We start from the raw sequence: 14,386 nt of genomic DNA, 5'->3' as shown, positions 1-14,386 counted from the left end.
AATATTTGGGCCTGGCATTCAGTCTACCTTGACATTGCCGATTTTTGGAAAAACCCCATCTTTAGTTATCCTTAATTTTTTTTTTTAAGAGTAAACGATTTTTTTCCACCCAAAATGGTCTAATAATACTTAAAATATTTTAAAATACAATAGTTATATTCAATAAACTACAATGAATTTATTATGAAGACAAAAATACCTTTTATTATCTAATTTAAATTTTTTCATTTTATTATGTCATTTTTAATTATTAATATACCCACTCTTTAAATATAAAATTACTAATGTAACCTCATATAATATAAATTACCAATTTATTCTACCTTTCTTTTGTTTAAAAAAAAACCCTTATTTTTTCTTTTTCGTTTTCTTCCATCTCTTCACCTCCTCTTTCTTCTTACTTTCTTCTCCTTTCATTTACATTTTCTTCACTTTTTCTTATATCAATTCTTCTCATTTTTTTTTTTTTTAAATTTTACTAATCATTTTCTTCTCAGTTTATTTAGTCAAGAATAACATTTCTAGTAACATTTTTTTTTTGTCACCAAAAAAGCCTCCCTAAAAAAGTTCTCATCAAAATTCCCTTCTAAAACAAAAGTCTTCAATTTTCTCACCATCCAATTAATCAGCAGGGGAAAGTTAGCTGGGTGGGGATTTTTAACGAATAGGTGGTGTGCAGGTTGCGTTGAAGAGTGAACGACGGTGACTGGTGGGGTTAATCCGACCAGAACAAACACAAGAACACTCCAAAAAACAACCAAACAACACCCAAACTTCAATACAAACTCCAGACTACTCCATCAACATCAAAAAACAAGCCACAGCAAGAAAATCCGAAAATACAGAACAATCACCCGAAAATACAGAACAACAATCAAAACGCTGCAGGTGGTAATCAGCGAGCAAGCGTGGACGGTGTGTGGGTGGGTTTTGAAGAGCAAGTGAGGGGTGTGCTGTGACGGTGAAAAGTGAAGTGGGTGGGTTGGTGCTGCTATGCGGGGGATGCGGGGAGGGAAGGTGGTGGGGAAGTGGAGCGAGGAAATTGGAGCTGGGCAGAGCAGCGGAGGGGAGGTAGTGGGAAGCGTAGTGAAGAGAGGAGAAATAAAAAATTAAGGAAAGAAAGAAAGAGGATGAAAAAAAAAAAATAGGAAAAAAAGAGAAGGGAATGAGAGAAAAAACACGTGGCAACCGTTCAACCCTACAATTACTTACACTTGAATTTAAAAATTTTGATTTTTTTAATGCAAAATATTAATCGATTATTCTACCCTTCCTTTTAACAAACTTTTTACCATCCTACCTTCCTTACAATTAAATATACTAACGAAAATTTGTTGTAAATAGTAAAATTATATTTTCAAACGTTTTGGGTGGATAAAAGTCTTTTACTCTAAATTTTTATATCTAATATATAACATTTCATTTTCAGAAAAGATCTCAAATTAGGATTTACATATAGGTTTTAGAGACACCATATTAATTGTAATTAGATCTTAGTTAAGAATAAATATATTTTAAAAAATAAACATTAAAAAAAGGATGCTCTAAGTCAATAATGGGGGCAAATAACATCCTCTAAATCCTGACCCATCAATTCCAAACCCACTTTAAAAACCATAATTTATTCCCTAAAGATTCTNCAAATTTAGCTTTTATGTTAATGTTTAGATGATTTATTTGTGTCCAAAATTCTAAATATTTTAGATTTAATCGAGTCTCTTGTTTTCTCTAAACTCTGTGGTGGCAATCATAGTGTCAGCTCAAAACCAAAATTTTTAAAAAAAAAAAAAAAGCAAGTGTGGTTACACATCACCATTATAATTCAACAATAATACTTGAAAAATAAATAAACGTTTGAAACTACATTATCATTATACTAATTAGATCAATTAAAGCAACCAAAAATCAAAAGCCAAAGTCAAATGTGTCCTACCCAACTCGATTGGACTAATTAAGCAGAAAATCCATTAAATAAAATTATATGTTCATGTAAAATCCGAGTATCATGATCAAAGTTGACAATAATCCACTAGCTAGCGAGAAAATGGCCTTTGGCTAGCTGTAACCATTGAATATTTGAATGAATGCAGTAATGATCGAAATATTTGAACAAATAAGGTCGTCAAACTAAATTGGGTCCAAGTTAGAATATTCTTAAGTGTTTTTTCTAATGTCAAAAATTGTTAAAAAATTTCAAAAGAAGCACATGAACTTGGTTTTAATTTCTTGACAACTATTGCAGGAGGAAACTCCAATTGATGCTTACAAAGATTCTGAAGACAGGAATCGGATATGGTATTTTCCTGAGCATGACTTCACTCTGAAAATGGTGTGGTCAATATTTCTGGTAGTTGGCAAAGAGAGAATTGTAAATGGCTCATCTTCCGGCGTGTTTGATTTGCACCTTGACAATGTTGATGAGAAATGGACCAGAGAACTCCCCATTTTAGACTACGCTATCATATCAACAGCTCACTGGTTCTTTCGGCCAATTTACTTGCACGAAGCCGCCAATGTAATCGGATGCGTATATTGCAGCGAACCAAATGTAACCAAATATGATGTTGTGGACGCCCTCGGAATGTCCTTCAAAGCCACATTCAAATACATCAACAACTGCGAGAGATGCAGCAGGAAGTTAGTTACATTGCTGAGGACATTTTCGCCTTCCCATTTTGAGAATGGAACTTGGAACACTGGAGGAATCTGCAACAGGACAAGCCCCTATGACGAAAGAGATATCGAATCCGAAGCTAATGAATGGAAATTAAGAAACATTCAGGTTGAAGAAATTGAAAGAGCTAGAAAAGAAGGTAAAAAACATGGCAAAAAGTTTGAGATTTTGGATGTGACAAGGGCTATGCTTATGAGACCTGATGGGCATCCTGGAGCATTCTGGGGAAACAAATGGATGAAGGGTTATAATGACTGTGTTCATTGGTGCTTGCCGGGTCCAATTGATGTATGGAGTGATTTCTTAATGGCGATTCTTGCAAAGGAGGTTGGCTTAAATTTTTTCTCTTAGAGGCGAGCTAGTATATAATACTTCTCAAATTTTCTGTAGGCATATATATCATATACCATTCTTTTGTCCAGAGAAAATATTCTTATATAGGACATATACCACTTCATAATAAATTGTTTTTGCATAGCGGAATTATTATCCATGAATCCATGGTGAAAATGTTGAGATTATATTAAGCTAGATTTATTTTATTGACCAAATATGGTGTAAATACTTCCATTACATTATTTACTGCAGGTCGTTTGTTTCAATATTTTCTCCTATCATATTTATACTATTTTCAAAATACACGTTTGTTTCCATATTTTGAAAGTACTATTATATTTTATTTTATTATTTTTAAATCTCCTAAGTTTATTAATTTAAGTAAACACCTCTAAAAAAAAGTTTAAAAATTAATAAAAACACCCTCACCGCCCACATTTGCTAGATTCCGGTCACCACCATCGGAAGGCGATTGGAATATAGTATAATGACGTACTATTGGCTGGATCTGGCCAGTGGTGCATCGATATAGCATTGTTCAGTCAGATCTACCGTGGATCTGATCGGAAAAGGCCAGATCTACGACCTAGGATCTAGTCGTTGATAGCCAGATCTTTGGCCATAGCTAGTCGTCAACGACGACCATATTTTTTGCCGTCGTTGACGACCAAACACGACCAGATCTGATTGTCAGTGGCCAGATCTAGCCATAAATCTGGCATTTTTTGACCAAATCCATGATGGATTTGGCTAAAAAAGGCTATCTCGACGCACGAACCACCATATCCAACAGGTCGTGCATCGATACAGCGACTTCGACCACCCTCCGGCGGTGGTGGCTAGCTGTCGGTATTTAATGGGTAGATAGGGGTGTTTTTGTAATTTTTAATTTTTTATTACAAGGGTGTTTAGAAATTAACAAACCTAGAGGGTGTATTTATTAATTTTTAAATTCTACCTGTTTATTCCCCCCCCCCCCCCCCCCCCCCCCCCCCCCCCCTCTTACTATTTCAAAAATACTATTCTAAATATTAAAACAAACACACCTATCCCGCCGATTAATCAGGGTAAGTAAATTCCTCCACAGAATCTCGTGCATTTTCTGAATTGCATGAATGCAAATCACACGGTTGCCATTAATTGCCTCACACAAATGATAGAGACCTTTTTGTACCTTTTTACTTCTGAGATAATAAAAAAACAACCGGTATAATGCGCCTGACTATCTTCTAATGGAAGAAATTATACATTCTCTAGAGATTAAACCTCATTATTGTTTTACTTTTCAAAGGAAAAGATTTCCCATTTTCTACTTTTGCTTGGAAAATGAAGTTTTATTCTCTATTCCAAGAAAAACATGGTCAATATACCAGAAAGGAGAGATGTGTCAGCATTGGGAAACTGGTTCCTTTGTTCTTGTGTTCACTAGTTGCAACCATCATTCTCAGCTTCTTCCTCTATTTCCCGTACCCCTTGAATCCTTTGACCAGATGTGGGTTTCAGCAAATGTATGCACCCGTTGTAGGACACCAAGTTTCGTATTTCAAGATAGCCCATTTCTTCTTTTGTCCTGTTTAAGATTAAGATTAGATGGTAATGAATGCTTTTGTTTTTCAGATTATGGGATTGCGAATTGTGACTTGTTTAAGGGTCATTGGGTAGCAGACGATAAAGGGTCACGCTATACAGATTCAAGCTGTCTAACAATTCCGGAATCGAACAATTGTTTCATGCAAGGGAGGAAGGACGATGATTTTCTAAAATGGAGATGGAAACCTGACGATTGTGATCTTCCAAGGTTTGATGCCAAGGTTTTCTTGGATATGGTTCGTGGAAACAAAATGGCATTCATTGGTGACTCTGTTGCCAGGAACCAATTGGAATCACTTCTCTGTCTGTTGGCTCAGGTCAGTGCCAACAATATTTGAGGCACCATTTGTCTTGGACAGTCCTATGATTCTGACAATATGACTTTTGCAGGAGGAAGTTCCGAAAGATATTTATAAGGATCCTGAAGACAGGCTCCGGATATGGAATTTTCGTGGACATGACTTCACTCTCATGACCCTCTGGTCTGGATTCCTAGTTGTTGGAGACCGTAAAGTGATCAATGGTTCAAGTGAGTGTTACAATTTGCATCTTGACAAGATTGATGAAAGTTGGACAACAAACCTCCCTACAATTGACTATGCAATTATCGCAGTTGAGCATTGGTTCTTCAGGCCTATTTACTTGTATGAAGGACCAAACATAGTAGGATGTGTATATTGCTATAACTCAAGTATAACCAATGTTGGCGTCATCGGAGCGATCCATATGACCTTTCGAGCAGCATTTAAATACGTCAATGACTGCAGCAGGTGTCGAGGCATAGTGACAGTTGTAAGGACATTTTCACCATCTCATTTTGAGAATGGAAGCTGGAACACTGGAGGAAGCTGCAACAGGACAAGTCCCATAGGTGAAAAAGAGATTGATTTGGGAGGTGAAGGATGGGAACTGAGAAAAATTCAGGTAGAAGAAACTGAAAGAGCAAGAACGGAGGGAGACAAGAAAGGGAAGAGCTTTGTGATTATGGATGTCACTAAAGCAATGTTGATGAGACCTGATGGGCATCCAGAAGAATTCTGGGGAAATAATTGGTTGAAGGGTTACAATGACTGCGTACATTGGTGCTTACCAGGTCCAATCGATGTCTGGAATGAATTTTTGATGGCATTTCTAGAAATAGAAACGGGGTTAATTTCTTCTTATGGATCCAGCTTACTAGAAAATACTGTATATTACTTATTTATACAGTGTCCGTCTGTTTTCCATGTAGATAATAGATTTTTTATTGCCCACCTGAAAGATGAAGAAAACTAGTAGATCTAGAACATCAGTAAATGAGGATCTTTGCATATTCAATTGAGATCAATCATCTAATTATCTATCGCAAAGAGAAAAGGAGCATCAATAACAAATGAATGCAATTTAACTTCAAACATCGTCTGAGCAAACTTAAGATGAAGGGTCATCCACATTGTTATGATAATTGATATGATTATATCTTTTTAACAATCTGGCAACAACTACCCAGCAGAAAATTAATAAATAAAAAAGGAAATAAGATAAAAGTAGAACAAGCAGCAGCTGGGAGAAGTTCATTCTGGTAATGTTTCCTAATTTTTCTTCATGGGGATGACAGTGTGCTGCGTGAGAAACAAACAAAAGTACAGACAACCAAAAAACAAAGCGTAGCAGCATAAAGACCTTCACTCTGGATAAAGCCAACAATTTTCTCTTACGGAATGTACTCTAATTAATGCTAATATTGCTGCAATACCAGGCCCGCTGCATGCAAATTAACAATGTAGGAACAGCTGGGTAAAATACAGGATCAAGGCTGCGGAATAAACATTATAACTGCAAAATTGTTGTATTAGAAAAATAACATACTCAAGACAACAATGACAAGCAATGCCAACAAGTAGCAGGACTACGCATGAAGGTCATCAATGAGCTTGCCGCTTATGCTTCATTTCGACGGGAAGCGTATTTGAAATTCTGTTACTAGACTAAACTTAAGATGAGTACAGATAACCTCAAGCTACAATACAAGTATAAATTGATGATTCTAGAGCAACACAAATGTGTAACAGGCAAAGAGCAATTAAATGATCTGAGCATAGAAGAAACGCTCCTAAATATTTTAATAATGATTTGAACATGTATCGCTAGTAAGATACAATAAAAGATATGTTCCCTGCAAGGCTACCAATCTAGACTTCAATTTCAACCCAACTTATTCATTAATGAAGCCTATAAAGGTTGTCAAGACAATTAGGAACCCTCAGGCAATTCTTATGAAAGTTCACAAACCAAGAAACACAACCTTTACTAACCATATAGAAAAAAATGAAACATAATTCTTCTTTTCATAATGATGTCAGACAAGAGCGATGAAACAAGACTCATATTCTCATTTCGCAGGATGCCGTATTTAAGATTTTTGTAAGAATTAGATTAGATTCGATTACCAAGCATGAAATTTCATGCAAAAGTAGATAAGACACTTCTATGATGATTATACCACTAGCAAACCCTAGCCTTTATTCCATTGAAAATGTTAATTGCAAATGCATACTCTATATAAACAAATGAAAATTTAATTGTAATCGAAAAGTTGGCATCATGCTCTACAAATCCATCATCCAAATAAGAACATATACGTTGTTCACTGAAATACAAGTCATCCCAGAGGACATTAAAATAACCAGCCACAAAAAATTGAATGAAATAAGAACGTCGGGTATGATTTCAAACATATTCTCAACATAACCAAATAAGAAAATACATCTTAAATAAAAAAAAAGATAAAAAGTCAATTTGCTACCATTTTAGAAAAACATAAATGAAACTCTCCTACTATGGCTCTAGTTCCACATTCATATAAACTAAAACCAAAGATGAAGTACATCAACTTATAAAACTAGAAACATCAAATTCAACATATTCTATAAGCCCAATTAAAAGAAAAAGTTATGCTTCTACAGTGTTACAAGCCGAAAGAGACACCCGAACAGGGGAATACTCCACAACACCAATCCATTGCATATCCAGAAAAAAGGCAACTTCAACCTCTCAAAACACAAAAGGCCTCCGCCATTTCGTCTTTGGAACTTCTGAGCAACAGAACAATAAGGAATCCAATTCTCAGCACGATATCGTCTCCTAATCAATCCCTTCTTTCTTGATTGTTCACATAACTGAGACTGAAACTGAAGTAGAGAAACTGAAGGCGTTGGTGCAAGAAGAAACAAGACATTGTGTCATTGCAAAAACTCCCAATTGTGATAGAGACAAAAGCAAGGTTCTTGCTTTGAGCAAAGCTCTTATAATGGATCAAGTCTTGTGGGCCTCTACACTGGGGCTGGAAAACAGAGTTATATGCGGACGTGACTCGATTTCAATGAGTTGGGGTACTGATTTGGCGGCGAGCCACACGTTCCATGCTTTCAACACTTGGTTTTCCAAAGCGGGATCGAAAATAAAGCTCAATGCCTAACCTTGTGACATTGGGCATAAGATCTGAATACCCAGCAAAGAACCAGAACTCTTGAAATGAATTGAAGATCCACAAGAATTTGGGGAAAAGGAGAGAATCCAGATGCTAAAATGGATCTGAGCGTACAAAAAGACTTAAGAAAAATTGAAAATGATTACAGATGGTGTAAATAAAAAAGAAAAAAAAAAAAAAAAAAAAAAGAGAGAAAGGAGGAGAAGAAGAAATGTAATAAGTGGAAGTGAAAGAGACAAGGAGAGTAAGATTAGAGGGGAAGAAGGAAGAGCATTGTGAGAGGTTATAGTTGTAATCAACAAAGGACGGAGAGATAAAGAGGAAAATATCCAAAGTGGGTTTTGAGTAGGGGGTCACAAAGGGGAGAGTTTTTGTTCGGCAATTACCGTGGGGAGAGAGATGGAGCCAGCTATTAATTTTTTTATTTCAATAACCTATATTTTAGTTGGATTTTTGGTAAGGTTAAGCCTATATTATTATTATTTTATTATTATATTAAATTGAATCACATAACGATCCAATATTATGTAATTAAGATAAGATGATTTTGGTTGAGCTAATTTTGGAAATACTTAATTGTTTCTTTAAGTAATTAAGTCTTTAGGTACTTCTAGAATTTATTGAGAGTTGTTGTTGCGAATGGATTCAACTTATGTAGTCTATTGGTGCTTTAAATTTACTAGAAAAACAAATACTTTTTCTGGTGAATATTTTTTTAAAGGAAAAGAAATGCCAGTAATATAGAATTATAAACAATAAAAAGTTATTTAAAAAAAAATAGAAACTAAAATTTTCAGTTCTCAATAGGCTTGAGTTTGTTCCCACTGAATACATTGCCATTGCCCATTAGTGCACAACTTAGCAAGATCATATTGTAGTACTGTAATTAATAGAGTTATGAGTCAATATTTTGTTACAATTAATACTATTTTGATTTCATACTAACAATTACATATGAACTAATTAATACGTAATTGAAAATTTATGATATGGCATTATGGGTCGGACTCGGAGCCCACTGCTACATTACAACTGAGTATGGAAGAGTCATATCGTAAGTTCATTGGGCTCATTGGCAATAAATTATTTAGTACGTATTACGCACAAAGATGTAGAGGTTCACATTGGAACTCGAAGGTAGAGAGGGATGGGGTTACGGGCATTTGGAGGTGAGTCCCAAACAGAAAATGCACTCGTTGAGTTCATCCATTTCTCTGTCATTTTCGGGTAATGGCGGTCTAATACCTCTTTAAGGCTCTCTGTAGTACACCCAATGGAATCCTTTTTTGTGTATGTCTCCTCATTGAATTGCTTGTAAAAAAACCTGTCAGCTTCAAGTCTCCTGTATGCATGACATTTTAAAATAATCTCTCATAAGAACAATTATGCAATATAGAATCTATCTTTGGTTTTACCTGGTTGCCATCACCAGGAAAATTATAAAAGCTGTTCACTAATAGCGAAACCCTTGATCTTTTTCTCTGCCATGAGTCCGACTAGAAGATCAAGCGTGTTCAACATCATAACATAAATTCTTTTGAGCACTTTAATCGCTTCTTTATCATCTGTTAGATTCCCATTTAGATAGGAATCAGAAGTAGCGCCCTGCGGAACTGATTATAACGTGCAATTTTTCTCTCCGTCTCTATAAACGCATCATCAACCCTATTGATGATAAGATGCAACCAAAATTAAAACTATCCTCATCAGTGATAATTAATAAAGTTACATACCTTCCAGAGCTGGCGTCCACATGATTTGGCCTATCTGGCCATCACATTTTGTGCTACCAGGTCTATCCATACAGGATAGTTCCAAAGCTGTAAGGCACCGCAAGCTTGGTGACCCATTGAAACCATTGCCTTTCAAATCAAATTTCTGACAACGAATTTCTCTGTTGTGCCCGATTAATTTTGCATTGGCCCTTTGGACAAATGAGCAATGGAATAAATTAGCAGAAAATAATACAGGACTAAAAAAAAGAGGGGAAGGCCATACTTTGGGTCAAAGGTGGAGACTTGTTGGGTCCTGGTGCAGCTGTGTATCTTGAGATGAAGGTGATCGGGCATCAGTGAGTGCATCCGATAAACGCCGACGAACTCCTCCGTTAAAGAATATGGGACGCCATGATTTTCTGGCTTCTTTAAACCAACCAAACCACTTAATAGGACTCCTCCTCCAACATGCCCAAAGTGTGTCTTGAATTTTTACCTAACAATCCATACCTGAAATACAAGAAAAATATATAATATTTATGATTAATTTTAAGAGGTTAATTTTGTTTGAAAAAAATTACCAGTTGGCACGCATCCTGCAAGTAGAGTAGCAGTTTTGAGGAGCTCGACCGTCCAATCAATGGTATGAATCTTTGCAATCACAGCTGAAGTCACTAGCCTTGCGTGACGATATAGTTCTTCGTCCCCCAAATCCGATATTCTTTCTGAAGCATAAAAAATTAAGGATGAAAATTATTTATTAATTAAAGTAGTAAGTCATCTAAAAAATTTAATACCTTGAGGGCGTCACAAAACGGCATTGTGTTCTTGAACGAAAGGGCCTGTAATGTTGAGACACCTGCCCAAGAATTACGAGCATCTCCGTCAAAGCATTTCCATTTTCGTCATGAAGGAGCAGGCCATCTTTTGATATTTTAAGCTTCCCGTCTTTAAATGTCCTCACTTTCTGCAAGATCTCGGCGGTGCTTCCATATAAAGCACTTCCATACCTTCATGGATGTTGATGCTGGGTTTTGCACCAACGAAACAGACGTGCAAAATGGTGTAGGGGGCCCCGAAATCATACATGAAAATAATGGATGAGAGATAGTAAATGCAATAGAGACAATTTTTAAAGTGGTTCGGATGTTAGGTAGCAAGTCTTACGTTCACTGATGCTTATATTGATGATAGGAGTCAGGTCGCTATTAGCTGACTGACTTTACAATGATATTACAAGGTATCGATTGCTGAGAAAAAAGAGAGAGTAATTAATTGAATGAAAAAGGTGCGAATCCCTTTAATGAGAGATGAATTCCTAATTTATAGTCAAATGCCTTGAGACAATCATCACTAAATCTGTGAGTTGGTGGGATTATCCGTGCAAATCCTTCTTTATGTCACATTGCCCACCTTCCAGAGTGATTTGCGCGATTTAGAGCAGGGATTGGACATGTGGGAGCACCATAGCCTCCTGACTAGCCTGACGTGCGCCCACTATCCTGATAGACGTAGACGGTGTCTGTTCCAATGATCTGACTTTTGCGAGCTAAAGGGTCCTGACGTCAGCCCTTATATTTTTAGGCATAACAGAAGCCCCCTAGTTTTTAAGGTTTGAGGATTGAACCTTGGAAACTACAGGTCGTGCCGCGGTTAGATGATTTCTGAAAACTTTAATTTGTTCGAAAATAGGTCGGAGCAGCATTTGCACGAGCATGACCTCGCATGCCCAAGAACGAGCGACCTGGTTTCGCTTGATGTCACCCGTTTATTCTGGTAATAGGAAGGCATTTAATGAAGCCATCCCTGCGCTGATAGGTGCACCCCTTGCGTGGTGAATGCTAGCCAATCACATTTAATGCCTTGCATGCTGAAACAGTGCGCTTTATCAGGGCATTAAATGCAATATGCGTTGGAATGGTGCACCTTACCAGAGCATTAAATGAAGATTTGAGACGCAATTAATGCTCTGAGAGAAATATGGCCGTCGTTTATGTTTTTCAACTGGAAGGGTGTAAGTTTGACTTCATCCAGTTGTATCGCTCACTCTTCCTCGCTGATGAGTGACACGTGGCCAAGATCAATGGTAAGAAACCTTTACCGCTCGAACGTCGTTTCAATTTCGGGAAATCCAAATGCCGATCCACACGCTATAAAACCCACAAATCGTTCTCAGGCAATGTTACCAAAGCCTTTTTCATAGAGAACAAAAGATTTTCGTAGGCCAAGAACCTTTGTCTTCCAGACTTGCATTTTTCCGGCATCTGAAGCAGACACCATCGTCGTACTCTGAGAGGTAAGAGTTTTCTGGCCATCATCTCATTCTTTCCATGAGTTAATGGCGTCGGTCCTCCGGTAACCCATCGGAGACTAGTCGTCTGTGTCGGGTTCGAGCCGTGAACGGTGGCTCAAACCATGTTGCTAGGGTTTTTATTTAGGATTTAAGGGAACGTATTTCCTCCCATGTCATCATACAATATAACGTACGGAGACCAAATAATCCTTCTGCTTGTCGCTTTTGCAGACTAGCAAAATGGACTACTCAGATACTAGACCTGAGCAGGGAACCAGCTCGTCCTCGCATGGTGCTCATAGCATCCCTCTTGAGGTTTTCTCGGTACTCACCGAGGAAGAATTTGAGAGGGTAATAAGCCAATTCGGCATCGAAGTGGACGTATTCCACGACCTGACGCACTCGTCGCAATACCCCTCAAAAGGCTTGGTTGTGATCTCCGAGGAGATTATCAAAGGTGGAGGAATTATCCCCCTACACCCTTTCATCAGGTCGTTCTTGGACCACTTTGGGGTCGCACCGATGCAGCTGACCTTGAACGCATACGTCATTGCTGTTGCAATGTACATCGCGTGCCGGGAGAACGGACTGGGCGAATTGACAACCTTGGAGTTCTGCTACTCGTATTATTTGAAGAAGAGTAAGGACAAGGATTCGTATTACTTGTCCAGACGACCTACCATTGTCGACGGGATACACAGTTATCCCAGCAACGCGGGGGCCTACGAAATGAAGTTTTTCTTCTTTCGTTATGATGGTCATTGCCGCTTCCAGGATCCGAGTAGGCTTCTTTCTCTTGTTTGCATTTCTGTTTTGCTTTTGACGAACTTATTACGCTCGAAGTGTGTTCGCTCTAACGACCTAATTTTTTCTTTTTGGACAGTTAACAAGACAATTGAACTAGGGCTGCTCCACGATAGAAGAAGAATATTGCAGTTCGGCTCCCAACCTGAAGACAACCGCGACACGAGGACACTTGTGACAACCGTGAATTTGCGAAAGTACGGTTTCTTTAACGCCAGCGCGTCGTTAGAACCTCCACAATGTAAGTTTCCTTAACTAACTCTTTTCTTGGTCGTGGAACAGAATACCTTCACTAACCTCGCCTTGCATGCAACAGCAACCATGCCACTAAAGGAACCAGAGCAACCTCGTCGAAGGCCCATCAACTTTCCTCGGACGAAGAAAGATAAGGAGACCGAAGCTGCATGAACAGCCTCCCAAGCTGAGGGCGCGACCCCGAGCCAGCCACAGCCGACAGAGGACACACCAACGCGAACCACGAAGGTCGCCCAGCAGTCGCCTGCTTGGCCAAGGACGAAAACCATGGCCCAGCGGAAAAAAAGGAAGCAGATTTAGGCTGAGGAATCAGATACTGAATCTGAAGGCGAGCAGCCAAAGAGGTCACAATCGGACGCGAGCAAGTCGGGCAAGGCACCTATGGACGACACGACGGCTGCTGAGGCCGCGAAGAAGGGTCCATCAGTATTGGACTCGCTGGGGCATCTGCCGGAATACCTGCAGCCGGTGGTGTATACCCTGCTAGAATGCAGACTTTCGAAATCTTTTGAGCAGTTCACAAGTTCTAGCGACGTGGACCTCATGTCCACATCGATCCAGCATATCAGCAAGGTGAGCGAACTGTCCTCAGCGAGGACTTAACTTCTTTTGATTACCTAACTCTTTCTTGTTTTGTTCGCAGGCTCTCTTTTCCATGAAAATGTCCATGGAAAAGGCACAACTGGCAGCTGCGAAGGGAGGTGCTACCCTGAAGGAAGAGAACGTAGTGCTTAAACGAAGCTTGAAAGCTACCAAAGCAAAGAGAAACCTGTCTCTCGAATCGGCGAATAGTTATTTGAATGAAAGAAATGCGACTCTTCGCACGGTGGATTTCCAGAAAGTGCAGCTTGAGAAGCAGAGGGAGGAGATAAAGGAGCTGTAAAGGACCGTAGCCAGTTTCTCCAGACTGGCCGGGGAGAAGGACCAAGAGTTGAAAGCGACCTCCTTATAGGTCGCGCGAGCAGAAAAGGAGAGAGAGGCCTCTGAGAAGCTAAGGCAGGCTCTTGAAGTTGAACTTCAGGAGAGTCAAGGGAAAGTTGCTTCCTTAACAGAGGAGGTTGAGGAGAAGGCTGCCGAATGGGCAGTCGACTCTATTTATGCCTTGCGACCAAAGAATCCTCTTCTAGACATGTCTGACCTCCTGACAGATTGGCAGGAAAAACTTATGTCCATGGCACGGGAGGATGATAAAGCGGCAACATTCTGACCAGAAGGTTCGGGACACGCAGCGGACAAACCCTCAGCTGACC

The 14,386-nt window shown here is 38.8% G+C and overlaps 2 protein-coding genes and 1 pseudogene across 2 annotated transcripts; 2 read left to right on the top strand and 1 right to left on the bottom strand.

Moving 5' to 3' along the window:
• Positions 1-1,002: 1,002 nt before the first annotated feature.
• Positions 1,003-3,237, top strand: LOC116111894 (protein ALTERED XYLOGLUCAN 4-like). The gene is made up of 2 exons (XM_031398052.1): positions 1,003-1,071; positions 2,243-3,237. The coding sequence occupies exons 1-2, from the start codon at positions 1,003-1,005 to the stop codon at positions 3,023-3,025; spliced, it is 852 nt and encodes a 283-aa protein (XP_031253912.1). The 3' UTR covers positions 3,026-3,237.
• A 1,099-nt stretch (positions 3,238-4,336) lies between these two features.
• On the top strand, positions 4,337-5,875 carry LOC116111893 (protein ALTERED XYLOGLUCAN 4-like). Its single transcript, XM_031398051.1, has 3 exons — positions 4,337-4,518; positions 4,590-4,917; positions 4,991-5,875. Exons 1-3 carry the CDS (start codon positions 4,337-4,339, stop codon positions 5,873-5,875), a joined length of 1,395 nt encoding a protein of 464 aa, XP_031253911.1.
• A 3,313-nt stretch (positions 5,876-9,188) lies between these two features.
• Positions 9,189-14,386, bottom strand: part of LOC116111892 — a 33,973-nt pseudogene continuing 28,775 nt past the window's right edge.

Source organism: Pistacia vera, unplaced genomic scaffold (genome assembly GCF_008641045.1).
Source record: "Pistacia vera cultivar Batoury unplaced genomic scaffold, PisVer_v2 Contig653, whole genome shotgun sequence".
In the NCBI taxonomy this organism is placed as follows: Eukaryota; Viridiplantae; Streptophyta; class Magnoliopsida; order Sapindales; family Anacardiaceae; genus Pistacia; species Pistacia vera.
The sequence above is the reverse complement of the archived record's forward strand: the minus strand, read 5'-3'. Positions and strand labels throughout refer to the sequence as shown.

Coding starts and splice junctions, on each gene's coding strand:
- LOC116111894 (XM_031398052.1), top strand. CDS start 1,003: ATGCGGGGAGGGAAGGTGGTGGGGAAGTGGAGCGAGGAAATTGGAGCT. Junction 1,072..2,242: donor GGCAGAGCAGCGGAGGGGAG/GTAGTGGGAAGC, acceptor CAACTATTGCAG/GAGGAAACTCCAATTGATGC.
- LOC116111893 (XM_031398051.1), top strand. CDS start 4,337: ATGAAGTTTTATTCTCTATTCCAAGAAAAACATGGTCAATATACCAGA. Junction 4,519..4,589: donor AGATGTGGGTTTCAGCAAAT/GTATGCACCCGT, acceptor GTCCTGTTTAAG/ATTAAGATTAGATGGTAATG. Junction 4,918..4,990: donor TTCTCTGTCTGTTGGCTCAG/GTCAGTGCCAAC, acceptor TGACTTTTGCAG/GAGGAAGTTCCGAAAGATAT.